The following is a 19,843-nucleotide window of genomic DNA, read 5'->3' as shown; positions in this document are numbered from 1 at the left end:
GAAAGACCATTAAAGTGTTAGGATAACTCCCAAGACTGAGTTCCCTACATTCATATTAATGATACTTGAAACCACCACTAAGAAGTTCCTCGTTGGAACTCTCTTCCATACCTTTGAAACCATTTATATCAATTCATATTCACATAGTACACCAATACCTAAGACTACTGATCATACATTAAAGAAATAGAAACACTCATACAAGTCATTAGAAATCACACAATAACACAATTTCTTCATGACATCTTGATACTCATATTTAGGTAAGGAAAATAACTTTTAAACCCTCACCAACGGTTCCAGAAGGGTCCACAACCCCAAAAATGACTTAAAGAATATCCAAAACGGACATCCAAAACCTTGGAAACCTTCGAAAACTGGTGTAGTGGCGCTCAAAGGTGCCCAAGGGCGCTCAGGAGGCTCAGGGGGCGCTTGGGCGCCATGACAGCACACAAAACACTTCAAAATTGACTTTTGATGCACTTGAGACTTGTTCTATTGATCAAAAGGGTTCTCTAAACATTAGAATTGATCGGAAAACACATTTATAAGTAGAAGTAAGTATTCATTTGATCATTAGACTTAAGACTAGTGCACCATTTTTTACACTCCAAAAAAACATAAACTCATATTTTCACCTTCTACACCTTATTTCTGCAACCTAACCATTTGGACAAATCTTAATTGACTCAATAACATATTACAAATCATCACCTACAACCCAAAACTTCAAATTTGAAATATCACTAGTTAAAACCCCTAAAATTGAAACTAAAACCATACAAAACTCAACATTTCAACTACTAATTCTTTTTACCTCATATTTCTCTTAACCAAGAGTCTAGGCAAGTCATAATAGTTCTCCTAATCAATTCTCAACTTTCCAAAACAGTACACACTTCTTACTCCGAAATACCACTACTCCAAACCCCCTTTTTCACACTAAAAACACTTCAAAACCTCAACAAGGAACCACTTAAGTGCTACATATAAGTTCTTAATCAAAACACACCTGTCACAAGTCCCAAATACCCTCATAACAATGCTAAACCAGTTTCCTTCTCACTCCAATACTTATTTCTCAAACTTACTCATAAAACCTCACCTTTTAAGCTTAAAACCCAAGTAATTAACTCTTACTTACTCCAAATGATTTAAAATCATTTTCAAACCACAATAACACTCCCAAACATACAATCATAACAGTGGAAATATCACAATCACACCATTCCAATTATATTCCATATCATACTATCAAAATCATCAATTAAACATACATAGTATACACCAAATCATACCAATTTCTCCAAAATCATCCATAATTCATACCAATACAAAATTTATGATACAAACACAAACTTAAAGCAAAAATTCTAGCTTCCCTTACCTCACAAGAAACAACCCTAACTCAAAGAACGTTCTACCAATTACTTGAAACACAAGGAATATTTATACGAACCTACGAAACACCAAATTGAAAATGGACAGAGTCCTTAGAACTCTAGATGAACCAAGAATGAGTAGGAGAAACATGATTACACATGCAACAGTACAAGATTATTCTAAAAACAAATTACGAACGGGAGAAGAAAAAGAATTCGACACTTACTCTAAAACAGAAATTGATTGGCTAGAAATGTAGATCTCGTCGCCATTTTCTGGGGTTTAACTAGGTCAGAAGCTATTTTGTGTCTTGTAGAAAAAATTGTGCTATGTATGGAGGAGACAGACATAAAGAATGAAAGAAAGATTCCTAGAATTTTTTACCTCTCTAAACGTTCTTCTGATTCTGATGCAAATGCTTTAATAAAGATATTGTATTGATGTGATTTGCATAGAAAAAGAGAGTATAACACAATAGACAAAAAATATACTACAACATACATGCAATAAGCTAATCGTTTAAGCATAACATGTGTATTATCATTTATAAGGTGTTGTCGGTTTGAGTAAACTACAACATTTAGGATATTTTTAATATAGTGTTTAACATTTGCGTTTAATATCTTAGATGATTTATGCTTTGTTAAATTTCAAAATTAGATATATTTAAACAATCTTACCTTAACCGATAACATTTAGACGATCTTTATCTTAACATAAAATGCAAATTATTTTAACTTAAAAACAAATAAACTTTTTTTATGGTGTTTTTGTATGATGGTTTGTAAACAATTTCAACTTAATTACATATTATATTATATTATATATATTATATTATATTATATTATATTATATATATTATATTATATTATATTATATTATATTATATTATATTATATTATATTATATTATATTATATTATATTATATTATATTATATTATATTATATTATAGGTTTAATTGCTTCCTTTGTCCCCAGTTTGGTTGAATTGTGTCAAATTCATCCTCATTTTTAAAAAAGTTTCATTGTCGTCCTCACGTGGTGTAAAAGTGTCAATTGAATCCAAACATAGAAAAAATTTGTGTCAAAGTAGTCATCTCCGTTAAATACACACTAACGGTGTTAAGTGGCTGATTATTTGGATGATCCAGTGAGAAAGACATGAGACTCTCTATTCTTTCAGCTAGGAACTCCGACGAAGGATCGTCTCCCTGCGCGCATACGGCTGCCCCCACCAAACCGACCACCGCGAAGAGGCCCTCCGCCTGGTCCATGACGTCATCGGCGACCCCAAGCGCCACCAGGATCGCGGCTAGCCACGGTGTCAGGTCCTCTCTCCTGCCCCCTTTCCGCGCGATAGAGGAGAAACTCTTTCAGTCCGACACCGGCCTCCGCTTGGGCACGTCCAGCCACCGGAGGCAGCGTTCAGGCCCTTCTCACCCTCTGATTCGGCGCGAGTTCTCTTCCTTCTCCATCGAACACCGCCAGTGCCACGAAACGCGGCCAAGGTCGCCGCCAGTTACCGAACCCCGAACACCACCTCTGAGGCAACGAGCGAAACCCTACCGTCGACGAAGCTAATCACCATCGTTCTCGCCGGAGTTCGTTTCGTCATCGACGCCACCGATGGCGCCTCTCCCTCTCTTTTCTATCCTTTTTATTTACTGGTTGGTTTGGGATTTGGTTCTTGGAATGGTTGATGGATGATCCAGTGAGAAAAATGGGGATGAATTTGACGAATTCTAGAACGGAAAGGGTGGAAATCCGAGAGGGGCTGATCACGGGTGTTGGAGATGAAGGCCCCTGTTGGAGATGAAGGCCCATGAGGTAAGGAAGAAGATGAGGGTGATGAGCAGAGGGGTCAGTGCCACGAAGGGGTGAAGATTGATGATGGTCGTTGGCCGTATGCCACGTCATTGACACCGTTAGTGTGTATTTAACGGAGATGACTACTTTGACACAAATTTTTTCTATGTTTGGATTCAATTGACACTTTTACACCACGTGAGGATGACAATGAAACTTTTTTAAAAATGAGGATGAATTTAACACAATTCAACCAAACTGGGGACAAAGGAAACAATTAAACCTATATTATATTATATTATATTATATTATATTATATTATATTATATTATATTATATTATATTATATTATATTATATTATATTATATTATATTATATTATATTATATTATATTATATTATATTATATTATATTATATTATATTATATTATATTATATTATATTATATTATATTATATTATATATATATATATATATATATATATATATATATAATAAATCCATAATACAAATTGAATCGACCGAAAAGATTTAATGGATACTTAAGGAAAACATTCTGTAGGATAAAATAAATAAACTTAATTAGTTTACATTTTTAAGTAATAAGAAATAATATAAAGAACAGGAAAAATATATAATAAATTATTAAGGATAGGAAGTAAATATATGAGAGAAATGAAAATTAAAGAAGAAGAAAATAAACTATTAAGGATAGAAAATAAATTTTAGCAAAACTCGAAGAGATGAATATACTAGAGAGTAAGTATTTTTGGTGATATTTTTAGCAGTTATACATTTATTTATTTTGCACCAAACTAGCATTAAGTTGCACCAAACTAGCATTAAGTTGTTGTGGGGGAGACAATTCATTCATTAAATAGTTATCCAAAACGTCTATCTTGATAAATATATAATAAACTAATAGCAACTTCTCCATTAATAATGTAACTACATGTAACATCCTACAAACCATAAACACACGCATACGTCTAATTTCCCAACATAGTGTTTACAATTCTATAGTTTTTCAAAGAGAGGTACACTCATCCCAAAATAACTAATTATTTTTAACATTTATCAGCCGAATTAATTACTTCCAGTTTGCCATAAATATTAATTAATTTATTGATTATAATCACAACAAGTTTATAAAATAAAAATAAGTTATCGAAATAAATTAATCATGGATATATAAGTATACGTATACTAAAGCAGGTATACTTTTACTTACGACATTTATAATATAAGCAAATATCTAATTTTCGATCACACATATAATATAAACAGAAGTCTAATTTTGATCACACATCAAACTTAAATTACACTTGGATTTATAATACAAAAATATGTATTAACGTCTTTTGAGAAACGAATATACAATAATCACATATCTATACTCCAAAGAATATACATAAAAGAGTGTCTATTAACGTCTTCTGGAAGTTTTATGTAAAGTATAACTTATCATAAATGCACATACGTCTTCCAATAAGCCTCTTAAGTCCATAATTATATTCTTAATAAGTTGAATTAATTATAAAGTATATTATCTAAGAGAAGATAGTGAAGATAGTGTAGATAATAGATTATGTAAGCAAATTAAGTTTTAAAATTTAACAAAAAAAATTAAATAAAATATCGCTATGAAAAATTGTTTTCAAGAAGAGAAAAATATTTTGTAACATCTATTTTATATGAAATCAAACATTCTCTAGATTAAACTGTCTCATAAACTAAGTTTATGAGTAATGTCTAAGAAAAGAAAACATTACTCTCTTTAACAAACTATTAGTAACAAATCTAGCATTTTATGAACAAGAAAGTTTATCTCTTTTATAACACTTAAGCTAAAAGAAAGTTTTTTTCAATATAGTGATAACTCAAGCAAAGTGTCTTAAGAATACATGGTCTAATGTATGACCGCTAAACACCACACTTAAATAGCCTTTGAAAAAGCATATAATATTTTATATCATCTGATGATTATACATGTTGTATTATTTACCAAACGATGCATTTATGAATGACATGACAAATGATAAAATGCTTTGAACATGCAATACGGTCTAACACTTATCAATGTTCAAAATATTAATAAATGTACAATAAATTGCTTTGATGCTTGTATTGCTTGTTGTTGATATTTGTGTACATCACTAAAGTAGACATATATGATCGAAAATACTACACCTAAGAAAAAGACGTTGTGAGAGGTGAAGAACATTTTGGGAATTTTTTCCTTGAAGCCTTATGCTTTATCACATCGTACAAGCTCAGTTTTGCTAAAGACTATGATAAAGATATTTGTACCTATACAAAGTAGGCTAAAGTCTGACTTCCCACCTTAAGGCTACCCGTTCTTCGGAAGTCAACTTCTTTGTCTAACGTCCATATTTCAAGAAAAGCTATATATAGACGAAAGTTTGAAAATAAGACGAAAGTTTGAAAATAAGACAAAAACAAATAGTGAACTCGTAAACGCTAAACAAGCTTACTTACTCACATATCGTCTGAAAGTAAATAATCTTTCTTTAAGAGGAAAACCTTAGCAAATCACAAAACTCTTTGTATTGTTTATATCCTCTCGTTGAGCATTATCAATATGTACCTTTCACTAGTAAAAAAATTGGATTTAAAATCGCACAATAGGCCTCGTTTTTAGCGGAACCGAAGCCTATTAAAACACAGTGGCACATTCGTAAATTAGGCGAACTTTTATGACTCGGTTCACTGTAAACTGAGGCATATAAAGCATACTGCCTCGATTAACTGGGGACCCGAGGCAATATGTCTTGTCCATCATTGACACATCTGATTTATGGAACGTTGCAATCCTTTCTGTGCAAACCATACGGCATCGGTTAAGTAAGAGCTGGTGTAAAAAGTTGTTTATGCTTCAGTTAGGTGGTAAACCGAGGTGTATAAGAAGTTTTCCTAAGCGTTTTGGCATTGGTTATTGGGTGAACAGAAGCATATAGTGGTTTATTACCCCGTTTATTCGATTAACCGAGGTACTAGAGGCTGTTAGGGGCGTAAAAACATTTCAGCCTAGATTTGTTCCTCTTTCTCCTCTCCGCAAAACTGGTTTTTCTTCTTCCTTGGTCGTGCCTCCATTGCTCTCTACGACGAAGCTTTTGTTCGTCCATTGCTCTTAGGCGAAGCATCCTCTCATGCGCATTGGTGCCTCCATTTCGCCATCTTCGTTGTTGCATTTTTGTGTCGCGTTCGTGCCTCCATTCCAGTCACCGCCGCTGCTCCGCCACCATGCACCGCTGGACATCAACGCTTTCTCCATGGCGTTCTTTGATTCGCAATCGCAAGCTGACGAATCGGATAGTTGGGTTTCGAATAAGAGTTTTGTGTCGTCGGAGCGGTGATTCACCTCCAACGGTGGAGGGTTTGAGAGAGAGGAAGGTTATTGAATTTGGCTCGAGCGGCGGCGCTGATTCAAATGACTAGAACAAGAAGAAGGGCAAATCCAACGTTGGTAGCGAGAATGTCGATGCTGGTAGAGGGAGACCAAGGCTTGTTCTACAACCTCGATCTTGTTGGTGTTCAATGAAGGGGGGATGGGAACGTGGAGAAACTTAAAGGGGTTAAGGAGACAGTCAGAGGTGATGCCTTTGTAAAGAGGGGTTTTGGGTCTTCAAATGGAGGAGGACAATCCAAGATGGTTCTAAGAAGGGTGATCCAAAGGCACAAGCCTTGAAAACTGCTAAGGCAGTTAAGTCTGGACCTACCTTTAAGAAGAAGGCGAAGAAGATCTGAACTTCTGTAACTTTCCATAGGCCGAAGACATTGAAGAAGGACAGGAACCCTAAGTACCCTCGTATTAGTGCGCCACCAAGGAACAAGCTTGATCATTATCATCCTGAAGTTCCCTCTTACTACTGAGTCTGCTATGAAGAAGATTGAGGACAACAACACTTTGGTTTTCATCGTCGACCTATGTGCAGACATGAAGAAAATGTATGACATCCAGGCTAAGAAAGTTAACACCTTGATCAAGTAAGCATCTATGCAATGATTAATTGGTTTTGATAGTAATAATTTGATGACTTGCTATTGCTAATGAATTTGATAGTGTAGTGAATTTTTTATTCAACTAGTGGCATAACATGCTGGGTTGTTTTACTATCCTTTTAAAAATACCTTTATTTCAATACATTATGGAAAATATATTTCCTAGTCCTGTTTGTAGGCCTCTTTTATGCCCTTAAGCAACCATCATGTGTCGTTCCTGTTCTCTGTTTTATGTTTTAATTACATGTTTGGGCATTGTTACCAGTTTGGTGCAGTGGCAACATTATTGAATTAATAATTTCATTTGTGGATTGTGGAATATCTGTACCTGTTCAATTTGTATTGCTAGTAAAGTAGGGAATTCTCTGAATTGAGAGTGCAGGATTGTATATTATTTATGTGTTTGAGATGCCCATTTACAGTGCACTTGTGGAAAGTGTTTAGCTTTAGTTCACCATATAAGGAATTTCGGCTGCAATTTCTGAAATTCAGCTCTTTTGCAGGCTTAACGGCACCAAGAAGGCTTATGTCTGGTTGACCCCTGATTATGATGCATTGGATTTGGCAAACAAGATCAACATCATCTAAGTACATGTCTTTTATTAATTGTTAGGCAATTCTATATTTCGAGTTTAATTATTTTGTATCTTTTGCTTCAGCAGACACCGTATTTCAATTTTGACTCTTAAATTGATGATTGACATGAGTATGTTAAAATTTTATAATTTAGTAATTAGGTGACTTATTGAATGTGAGGTTAATGAGTGTCCTGGAATTGAAAGAAGATGTTGAACCAACTTTCGGAGTGTGTTGGAATTGAAAGATCTGCAGGTAGAAACGGTTCCATGATCTCAATTTGTATTAGGGAGATACGACCTCGGTTCAATAGGAACCGAGGCGAAAAGTCATTAAAAAAAATAAAATAAAATAAGTAAATACCCTACTACATCGGTTACTTGTGAACTAAGGCAAAATCCTACCCCTTTTTGCCTCGCCTGTATATGCCTCGGTTCAGGAACCGCTGTCTATGACCGAAAATAATCGCTATCGTTTCCCTTAACTGCATTAGTGTTTGCTTATAACACTATTTGTGTTACAAATTCTGAAGAGAATTAAAACACTTGGCGTTTAGCTTAGCTGAGTTAAACAGTTTAGACATGTTGTCTAAGGTTGAAACTAGATGTGGTTAGAATACTTGTAAACCAAGAGTAGTTAAACTCAGGCTAGGTGAACCAGGAGTGGTGAAAATACTCATTGTAAAACTGGACAAGTAAAACTCGTATAATCTTTTTAAAGATTAGTAGTATAATCCCTTAAGAGTTCTTAAGGGAGAACTGGACGTAGCTCAGGTTGATTGAACTATTATAAAATCTATGATTTACTGCTTTAGTCTTTGAAACGTTTTCCATTTATGCACTCTATAAAAACCAGAGTCTAAATATATCATAAAAATTACATCTTTCATAAATCATTAGACATTATATTGCGAAAGACTTTCAAAAAAACTATTCAATCCTTCCCCGGGTCCCCTTTTCGTATGATTTCATATTTGTACATAAACATCAACATAGTTCTCGTTCTCTTTTCAAACCTTAACAAATGTTCTATGTTACAATAAACTCTCATTCAACTTCTCATAATATGATATTTTAGTTTATATTTTAGTTTATATGACTTAAACTATTAATGAAACAATGGATTTGTGTACCATAGGTCCATATAGTTAATATCTCACACTCAAACATTAACATACCATTCTAGATTTATGACTTCATCTATTTTCATTTCAAACACTTTTTTCATTTGAAACCATACATTCAAATATATATATATATATATATATATATATATATATATATATATATATATATATATATATATATATATATATATATATATATATATATATATATATATAATCCTAACAAATTTCAATTCACCATGATCACACTATAATAATATTTTAGTATAAAAGATTGATAAAATATAGTAATCTAGTGAAACATAAAAAATTAAGCATTTAGAAACATCTAAAAACCTACTACTTAAACTTTAGAGAAAAAATAATTTTTCTTGTGCAACAAATTAAGCAATGTCTAAACTCATTCAAGCACTAGTTTTAAGGATGACAAATAAACTTGTGGGTATTATTCCAATCCCAGTTTTAACGAGGAATCCCCAAATTGACTGAGAACGAGAAATACTCAATTTTTTCAATTGCTTATGGAGATGGAGATGGTTGTGTACGTATTTGTCCCGTCTGCATCCCTATACCCATCTTAATACACATCCCCACCGCCATCTCCATCCATACTTAAATTACTAAAATGTTTATACTTTATTAGATAATCTAACACACACATATACACACATCTCCGCCGTCATCCCCATTCATACTTAAATTACTAAAATATTCAAACTTTATTAGGTAATCTAACACAAACACACCCTTTGTAATTATATGTGCTTATATTTTGTTTATATGAGAATTGTTATTGAATTAACCTTAGTTTTTAATTTGATGTTTTGAATGTCACCTTTTACGAAATGTTTGATGTTGAGCACCACTTCTAAGCATCAATTCGTATGTTGAATTTGTTTTCCTATTTGTCTGTTAAGATCGATTTAAATGGACTTTATGTATGTTTATGAGTATTATAATGTTTTATTGAAATGATGATATTGTTGAGGATATGTGTGTTAATGATTGTTGAAGGTAATTATTGTTATTTTGTTTAGAAATTTTTTTTTTTTTAAAAAGTCATGTAGTTTATATTTTATTATTATGGTTATTATCTTATATAATTGCATTAATATTATATATGTTTTTTTGCTATCTATTTTAGTTTAGCAATTTTATAATATTTTATTTAATAGTTTTATATTATTAAATTAAATATTACATTAATAACATTTTTAATGTTAAAAAATAATATAAATAAGTTTATACTCAATCTAAAATAGTGATGTCTAATTTTTATGTAAAGTTTTTTGTTGTAAAATAATCAATGGTTTTTTTTCCTTCAAAGCGGTATATCTGACTATAAGATTAAGAGAAGGAAACTTCATGCTCCTATTAAGATAGGTGTATCTCTTTATATTCATATCCATATATGCATATTTTATAGATATATGTATATAAATAGAACATTAAAAGGGGAAGAGATAAACTGAGAAACAGCTGTCTTGAGTTCATATGATTGAACTTCCCTCCACATAAAGAAAGTAGATATTTTCATTTTCCTTTACTAGCTAGGTTCATCCTTGACTTGTTATAGGTGATAGTGATGCAATAACTTAAGAGGTGAGGACATAGGGGTAATTCAATTAGAGGGATATCAGATATTCAAGTCAGTGACTCATATGCAATGAATTATTTTCAAGATATTCTTCATACCAACTATCATGAGATGATGAAATCATGGTACTATCACAAATAAACATGTGAGAGATTATGAACCCCTTCTAGAGAGAAAAAAAAAAGAGTTTTGTTTATTAAAAAGTAAATTATCCTTATATTTTTCCTATTGCAACCTTAACTTTTTCTTGATTGGATGAAACACTTCCGATCATTAATATTCTCTAACGTACGACAAACGTTGTCCAAAATTACATGAATGTTTATATATTATTTCATTTTGTGGGTGTGTGATTGAGAGAAAGATAAAGAAAGAGTGGAAGAAACATATTAAGACACATGAATCACGATGAGATAACTGTGCATTGGGTGGCTAAAGAACTTGAAAAGATTTACCGACCATAGACATTTAAAAATGAAGATGTAGGTAAAAAAATAGAGAAATGGTAGTACATGATCATGTCATGTGCATGATAAATATAGAAAGGATCTTGTTCATTAATCACAACACAAACCGTAACTTTTGTCTTTAGTATAAAGGACACAAAGGTAGTGCCTCTATTAGCTGTAAGCTGTTTCCTAATATTTAAAGCTTCACTTACGTGTATCAACCATCCAGAACAATCCAGATTAATGGTCATATGTAAGTAAACAACCACATCTTTCCACATTTCACCAAAATGCCACAAAATATCTCATCAAATCCCAAAAATCTATTTTTAATTCCTACAAAACACACCTCAAACAAATTTATCATAAGCCATCAACATAGTAAAAAAAATCATCATTAAACTTAAATCTTGCTTTCACTTTTACTTTTATTGCCATTTTGGTTTATTTTTCTTCATAATTTTAGTTCCTTGATTATATTTTTTTTTTTAAATTTAGCCTAATATTATATTTCTTAATTGAATTGTACATCTAACATATTAATAATATAATAATGATTTAATTAATAATTTAATTTCTATATTTATTTGATTTGTTTTGATCTATTTTGTTTTTTTACTTAATTTATTTTTTATTTTTGTAAAATATTCAATGTGATCTTATGTTAAATTGATGTTAAACAATATTTGAAAGTGTTAAAAATTAAAATTTAGTTCTATCGTATATCAAAATCTAAATTATATTTTATCTTGAAATCTCTTTAATTTTGATACGTGACATTTTAGAAATAGAAAATAATCAAATTTTAACACTGATAAATCCTAATTTTAACACATAACACTTTTAAATGATTTTAATGAAATGAGTTACATTGATTTTTTTTTTACAAAAATAAAAAAAAATGAGTTTTTTGAAAAATAATTAAAACTCATCAAATAAAAAAATCAAAATCAAAATAAAGTAAATGTATAAATAAAAACTAAATTAGTAATTACATCTAATTTAATCGATAAAAATATCAAATAAATATATTGAGTTATTCAAGCAAACATATACTAGAGTCAATATTTACTTTTAAGATATAGATTTTTAACATTATCTTTAATTGAAACCTTAATATAATAAATTTGTGAATTTTTGTTCGTCTATATTCACTTCATTCATCTTTATTTAATGTTAAACTCATGACTCAGCTCTAAATTTATCAGAAAACATACTTGAAATTAAGAATGAAAGCAGATTATAGATGTTGAAAATTCTCAAAAAATTACAGATCAAAGTTAAAAATAAATTGCTTTCAATGAACTACTCTTTGATATCCATGAGCCCAAATTAATTAGGTGTTGATGTTAATATTGAGCTGTATGCAAATAAAAAATGTGTTTGTCCTAATATCGGAAGAATATAATTAGGTATGGTAAAAAAGAGTCCAACACAAAAGGGTGAATGCCCTTTTGGTTAATAGATTATTGTAAATAAAAAGATAATTATGGCTAAGATGGTAAAATTTGCATGAAGAATGAAGAATATTGAAGAGGTGTTTTTCTGTGTTGAGTGTAATATCGACCATGTGTTATGGCGGTGCCACCAAAGCTATGGTAGAAAAAAATTGTGGTTCATATAATTAATTACCATCTTTTTCACCCTTTATTGCGTGTACATGCTTCATATCAGCTAAACAAAAGCTGAAAGGATCAAAAGAACTAAAGAACCCTTTTATTATGCACCTCATATAATATCATGCAAATTATACATAATTCGTCCTCAAGAAACTCAAGGATTTCTTTTATCACTTTTTCACATACATGTTTTCATCTATTATAAAAAATATGTGTTAATTAATTTCTTTTGTTTTTTATTTTAGCTTTCATAATTTATATAATCTGTAACTTTTATTTAATCATCAATTTTATATCTGTTTATTTTTATTTTTTATTATTTTTGCATTACATGAAATGAATATATAATATTTGTTTTTATTAAAATATAAGTTTAATCAAGTAGAACATCTAATATCACCCTGTCACACACAACATATTTTAATGCTGTTCATCCAAAATAATGACAAACTCTAAATTGATCTAATTTTTCATATTTAAAGACTTAATTAAGAGATTTGACAATATGATGAGCTAATTGAGAAACTCTACAAAAATAGAAATGTTGTATGTTATTAAACTTAAAATAATAGAAATAAAATGTAAACACAAAGTTTGGAAATTAGATCAACAAGTCTTTTAAAATTGTATATTTTTTTTCAAAACTGTTAAATATTATAAATTTTCTTTGTTATATAATATCGTTCGCTTGATATCATTATTAAAAACACGAAGAGTAGAATAAACCATATTCTTTAACTTTTAAAACAACAAATTATTTAAAATAAAATTAGAAAAACTCACATAACAATTATTTATCAAGAGAGAAATATATACTACACTTCCATGTTCATTAAGTGTCCTATCCCATTCCCTGTCCGTTTAATATTATTTTATTACCCAAAGGTTGTAGGAAAACAAAGTAAATAATACTTTAATAATATCAACGTTGATCTCTTTATATTCACACGTGTTTATATGAATGTGTGTATATATATATATATATATATATATATATATATATATATATATATATATATATATATTATTAAATTGGTACAGGTATGTATGTACATACTTGAAGAAGAAGAAAAGTACAATAATCAATAAATTTGCAAAAATTAAAATAAAAGAAAACGAAAATAGGTATTTCAATTTTTATTTTAAAAATATTTTGTTATACTTATTAGTTTTTTGTTTTTCTTGCAACATGGTCCTTTAATTAATTAAAAATCAATTAACAAAGTTTTAAAATCTTTTATTTAAAATTTAAAATATTTAATAAATATTTTATGTTAATCTTTAAATTGAATATTTTAATATATATAAAGATAATATTTTGTAATATAATAACTTATTATTATATTTTCAAAATCTATTTAATATTTTTAAGATTTAATACTTTATTATCTTCAAATAATCCAATTTTTTTTATTCATGATATAAAAAATTTATAAATATAATATTTCAACCATTCTAATATAAATATTTACATTCTTATTGATTTAAGCATAAAAAAAGTCTTTAATAGATGTATTTCCTCTCTGATTAACTGGAAGGTCGGTTCAGAATATTTGAAAGCAATAACCTGACATTCATGAACAAAGACCTCTTAGTAGGTTCTGGTTAAAAATAGGTATAGTAGATTATTATTCGAGAGATTAATTAAAAAATCATTACATGCTCTTCCTAATAAAAATAATTAAAGTTTTCGAAAGTGATATTTAAAAAATATATATTTTGCATATAAAACAGCATTTTTCACCAGGAATCGTATTGATGTGTGATGAACATCAGTGGCGGTAAAGAAAAGAAAAAAAAATAAACAGGGTGACGAAAGAATCACTTTTGAAGCATTCATTATTATATATATTCGAGTATAACTAATTTTAAATAATATTAAAAGTGATTTAATATTACAAGTTGAATTCCATCTTAATCAATCGAAGTAATATATTAAATATTTTAAAATAAGAAAACATGACTTCATTAATTAGTTACAGTACATGTATAATTTAGTTTAATTTAAAAAATGATAAGCTAAGAAAATATTTAAAGAAATACGATTTAGAAAGTAATAATTAATTTTGTATATTTGCGAGTAATTATATTAATTTCATCACTGTTTTAAACTACAAAATTTATAATTAACAATTATTATTGAACTTTATTTTGTAAAGTTCACTCATTTGAGATAAGCCAAATCTCAATTTCTTACATTTGACTTAAATTTAGAAATAGACATACAATTTAGATAGGTTTCTCCATAAACAATAAATAATGAATAAATATAACAGCCATAGCAATGATCCCTTGCACTTGGCTTCTATAAATACTGACCTTTGCCTTTGCTTTTTCCTCCCCCTCCTCCTTGCATCCTTCATTACCATAATACTGCAATATTGCTATCTAGAACTTTCCTTCTTCCTAACCCACACCCTATTCATTCTTCTGTTTCTGGTAAGCAACTCCTTCAGTTGTTCTTATGCATGTTTTCTTAGAACACTAAACTTTTCTGTTTCACTCTTCACTCATTGCCCATATTCCTTCAAAACCATGGCTTCTTAATCGTTATATCAAAGACCCTTTATTACCATGAGTGCATGCCTAAGGTTTAACCTTTTGAATTCTCGAATTTCGTTGTCATATGAACAAATGTTCGGAATTCAGAACCGTACCTCTGTTTTTCTGAACCCACCAATTTATTTGGTGATGTCAATATGTGGACACGTCTTGACTTTCTTTTTCGCCCTTTATTCCCAGGCTTACAAAAAATACGTTGTTGCTGAGTGTTGAATCCAGAAAGTTTGATGAATGAGTGATTGTGTGACTCCAAAAGTTTAAGCACTTTGGAAAGAAATTTTCTGTGTCTGAAACTCTGTTCAAACGATTATAATAATGGGTCTTTGGCTTTGAGCTGTTCATGATTGACCTCTTTTCTTGAGGGTCCTCTTTCTTTTTCATAGTTTATGGTTATAATAATTGAAGGAAGCTTATGAACCCTCTCATGTATCTTTAAATTCTGTGCCCCCAAAGGGGTACTGTTGCAACATTTATTTTTAAATTAACCAATTTCCTTAGTTGTGGATTGTCCACTCAGAATCTTAGCAAAGCTTTATCTCCAATGGACTGGATCAACACTATGATTGTCTTCCTTTATGCTGCTTTTGCTTATATCGGTGCTAATCCGAGTAAACAAGAGCATTTTTTTTTAAATAAGAGAACCCATCAACATTTGTAGGCTGAGAATCACAGCCAATCCCTATATAAATTTTGGTTGGTTCATGTTTTCATGCAACACAGTGTTCACTTCCTTTTGTTGTCTCTTTAAGGTTTTCTGCCTGAAATGGAGTACGAGGACCGCTTCAGACAGAACCAGAGACCAAAATATGATTGCCTTCTTTTTGGTGAGTTTACTCGTGAGACAGTTCATTGCTTAACTGCAAATTCTGAAACCTCATTTGGGTTTGATTTAGATTATAACTCTTGTTATGTGCTGCAGATTTAGATGATACCTTGTATCCACTAAGCACTGGTATTGCAAAAGCGTGTGGCCAAAATATTAAAGGTGAGAGTCTCTTTGCGAATAGTGTTCTCGGTAATGTGTTTACTCTTTATGGATGTTGTTGAAAAGAGTGGTACCATTGATCTAGATTATATGGTGGAAAAGCTTGGCATAGAGAAAAGCAAAATCGATGACTTGTCCAACCTCCTCTACAAGAACTATGGAACAACTATGGCTGGTTTAAGGGTATGATTAAGTTTCTTTTACTTGCTCATAATTGAAAGTGACTGTTGAATTCAGAAGTCTTTGATAACTTATGCTTGTTTTGTTTCATTGTCAATGCAGGCAATTGGATATGACTTTGACTATGATGAATATCACAGGTACGTGACCTTTTTTTCTGATTGTGTTTACCCCATTTGATTTCTTTACGTGTTTTGTAGTGGTGATACTGATTTTTGAACTCTGGCTGTTACAGTTTTGTTCATGGAAGATTGCATTATGAGAACTTGAAACCAGACCCAGTTCTGAGGAACCTTTTGCTGAGCCTGCCCTATAGGAAACTAGTAAGTTCCTTAAATTTAACCCAAATAAAAATTGCTCAAGATTCTATTTAGAAAAAAATGAAAATAATCTGATGAGAACTCTTTTGTCTTTTCTTTTCAGATCTTCACAAACTCAGACAAAGTCCATGCAGTTAAAGCACTCAGCAGGCTTGGATTAGAGGACTGCTTTGAAGGAATCATTTGCTTTGAGACGCTTAATCGCATCCATAAAAACACTGTCTCCGATGATGAAGATGACATTGAGTTTGTGGGGGGTTCAAACACAACCAATCCAACCAGAAAAAAAGAGGCTAGAACCTCACAAACCTTTGACATCATTACCCACTTTTCTCAATCCAATCCCAACACAGTTTTGCCTAAGACACCAATTATTTGCAAACCATCAGAACATGCCATTGAATTGGCTCTCAAGATAGCCAACCTTAACCCGCAAAGAACTGTAAGAAAAAACCATCCTATTTCACTTTGGATTCTCAGTTTTGCTGACTCTATTTTCTGACATTTTGGTTTTTCCTATATGTCACTTTCAGTTGTTCTTTGAGGACAGTGTCCGTAACATACAAGCTGGAAAACGTGTGGGTCTTCACACTGTGCTGGTAAGTCATTGGCAATTTTGTTCAGTAGTAGGAACACAGCCAAACTAATAATGAAGAGGAATCCAACAATTTTATGCAGGAAGCATCACACATCTTATGATGCTAGTGGTCCAAAACATAAAAGAAAGAATATTTCTGTGGGAAACTGATATCAGCCTCTAATTGTTGATTACAACTTGCAGGTTGGAAAATCTCAGAGAATTAAAGGAGCAGATTATGCATTAGAGAGCATCCACAACCTTAGAGAGGCTGTGCCAGAACTATGGGAAGATGACATAAAATCAGAAGTTGCTTACCCTGGAAACCTTGCTGTGGAGACATCTGTGACTGCTTAGCAATCACAAACCAAAAAAAAGAAAAACAGAGAAGCCCTTTGTGAATTTCCCAAGTTGGAACCTAGGAACTGTAGTTGATGTAGATGCTTTGATCATATTATAATAAATTAATATTTGCACTTCACGTAGATGCTTTCATAACATAATAATATAATTGATATGAAATATTAAATTCCCCCTTTGGGCCTCGCGTACTTTTTATAAATATAAAATCAGGAATCATTATTTTTTTTCCCTCGTCTCCATCAAGTTAGGAAGATTCCTTTTACATTAAAGTGTAAGGGAAAAAAAATGTAAAGTGAATAGAAACTCAATTGTCATCTAGTAATTAAGTCAATTATAGTATAAAACAACATATATAACTCGAAGAAAAGAAAAATAGTGGAATGTTCAAGAGCTTTGTCAGCAATACATGGAAGGAAACAAAATGAAAAAGGAAAAAAAAAAATATAGAAATGGTTTGCTGTGATGTAATCTTAACATAAACTTCCTTTAAAAGCAAAGGGTTATTTTATTTTCAAGAATGATGATTCAAATTATTTCATACAAATTTATCGTATGGATATTCATTGGCAACATACTAATCTTAGAATATTTTGACACTCTTGAAAAAAATTACACCCACTTTAATGATATAATATTATATATTAAGATTTAAATTAAAAAAATAAAACTAACATAGTTAAAATATTATTATTTAGGATTGTGAAATGAATGGTTTTAATTTGATGGTTGTAAAAATAATACCATCCTACAACAAGACATCGTGAATTAACTTATGAGATGCTTCATAACTTAGAAAAACTATCCATTGAAATAAAACTTGTTTCAGTTATTTGTCATAAGTTTTTGAAGATCACTTGGATTGACATCACCCAGAATTAATTAACAGCTAATCATTAACATGAATTGTCTGACAGTTAGTTAAATATTTATCAATTATTCGTAGCAATCATAATTAGAAGACAATTAAATTGTCAACATATTTGACATTCTTGGCACGCTATTAATATAAAAACAAATACCTAAGTTAAGTAGGTTAGAGTTTTAAATGCATAACGTAGTTCAATAAAAGAGATGGTTCATACGCAAGTTGCATACAACATTATCAAATCATCATACATTGTTTTTTATAATTAGTTCAGCTGATTGCTTCTTGTCTACTATATATAGTGTAACAAATCTCAACTTTTGAATAAAATTAAAAAAATGTTTATTAAGAGGTGCTTAAGTGCCAAATTGATATATATATATATATATATATATATATATATATATATATATATATATATATATATATATATATAAAGATTATTTAAGTTAAAAGGTAGTGACATTTTGAAGTTTCAGAATTTTTGTTTCCACTATGATGATGAAACAACAAAAATTACAAATATATTATATTATAGTATTTACATATTAGGTTTGATTGAAATAAAAGAGAAAAGAAGTTAATCTTGTATACTTATTTATATATATAGCTATATTGTACGTTGAAATATTTAGAATAATTGTCAAAGCAAACATAATGAGTAGTTATGAATTATTGTTATTCTCATGGACATAAAATCACATATCATAAATCGCTCTTGCTTTCACCCACCAACCTTCGTACCCCTTGTTTGGGTGCAGATAGAGTAATGGCAGAGTTCTAAACTTCAAAATGGTTAAGTCATCCCTAGTAATATTCAATTTTTCAAATTTTCAACTTTGATATAGTTTTTGTAAGAAACATAAATTTATTATGTTTTTTTATGGAACTCCACATAAATATTTTGATACATTCACCCTAATCCAAGTGTGTTATGGATGCTCAAGTTTAGACAATATGCATTACCATAATTTGTTGTGTCTTTCTAATCATACTAAGTTGGTTTATTTCAAGAAGTTTCTCTCTCTCTCACACAGTCACACACTTATTCACTCTTAACTCTTGGACTACATCTAGTTCTCCTTCAAGCGTACTACTTAAGAGCTCTCTCACTCACTCATTCACCCTTAACTTTTGGGTTACATTCAATTCTCTATCAAACATATTACTTAAGAGGTTTAATCAATCAACACACTTCATTACAACAAGTATCACAAAGTAAAGAATATTACAATGGTTTAAGCACACAACCCATTTCTATCTTAAAAGTCTCTTTCTCTATAAATTTGACTCTATGTGCTCAAAATTTTCACTTCTAATTTTCTTGATAAATCTTTTCACTTTAATGTATAGTATTGTTGTTCTCATTGTCTTCTTTTTTTTTTATCATCTCTACATCATTTATATAGC

At 30.5% G+C, this 19,843-nt stretch overlaps 1 protein-coding gene and 1 pseudogene across 1 annotated transcript; both read left to right on the top strand.

Annotated features, from left to right (window-relative positions):
- The first annotated feature begins 6,687 nt into the window (after positions 1 to 6,687).
- Positions 6,688 to 7,802, top strand: LOC108327430 (60S ribosomal protein L23A-like; annotated as a pseudogene).
- Positions 7,803 to 14,870: 7,068 nt separating this feature from the next.
- LOC108327723 (uncharacterized) lies at positions 14,871 to 17,686 on the top strand. The gene is made up of 9 exons (XM_017561414.2): positions 14,871 to 15,020; positions 15,893 to 15,967; positions 16,063 to 16,128; positions 16,214 to 16,311; positions 16,411 to 16,448; positions 16,544 to 16,631; positions 16,732 to 17,070; positions 17,162 to 17,227; positions 17,410 to 17,686. The coding sequence occupies exons 2-9, from the start codon at positions 15,907 to 15,909 to the stop codon at positions 17,560 to 17,562; spliced, it is 909 nt and encodes a 302-aa protein (XP_017416903.1). The 5' UTR covers positions 14,871 to 15,020; positions 15,893 to 15,906; the 3' UTR covers positions 17,563 to 17,686.
- The last annotated feature ends 2,157 nt before the right edge of the window (positions 17,687 to 19,843 follow it).

This window comes from Vigna angularis, chromosome 2 (assembly GCF_016808095.1).
Source record: "Vigna angularis cultivar LongXiaoDou No.4 chromosome 2, ASM1680809v1, whole genome shotgun sequence".
NCBI lineage: Eukaryota > Viridiplantae > Streptophyta > Magnoliopsida > Fabales > Fabaceae > Vigna > Vigna angularis.
The sequence above is the reverse complement of the archived record's forward strand: the minus strand, read 5'-3'. Positions and strand labels throughout refer to the sequence as shown.

Bases quoted from the DNA above. Each gene is read 5' to 3' on its own strand.
- LOC108327723 (XM_017561414.2), top strand. From the start codon at position 15,907: ATGGAGTACGAGGACCGCTTCAGACAGAACCAGAGACCAAAATATGAT. The intron at 16,632-16,731 runs GTAAGTTCCTTA...TTTTCTTTTCAG, and splicing joins GCCTGCCCTATAGGAAACTA to ATCTTCACAAACTCAGACAA. The intron at 17,071-17,161 runs GTAAGAAAAAAC...TGTCACTTTCAG, and splicing joins ACCTTAACCCGCAAAGAACT to TTGTTCTTTGAGGACAGTGT.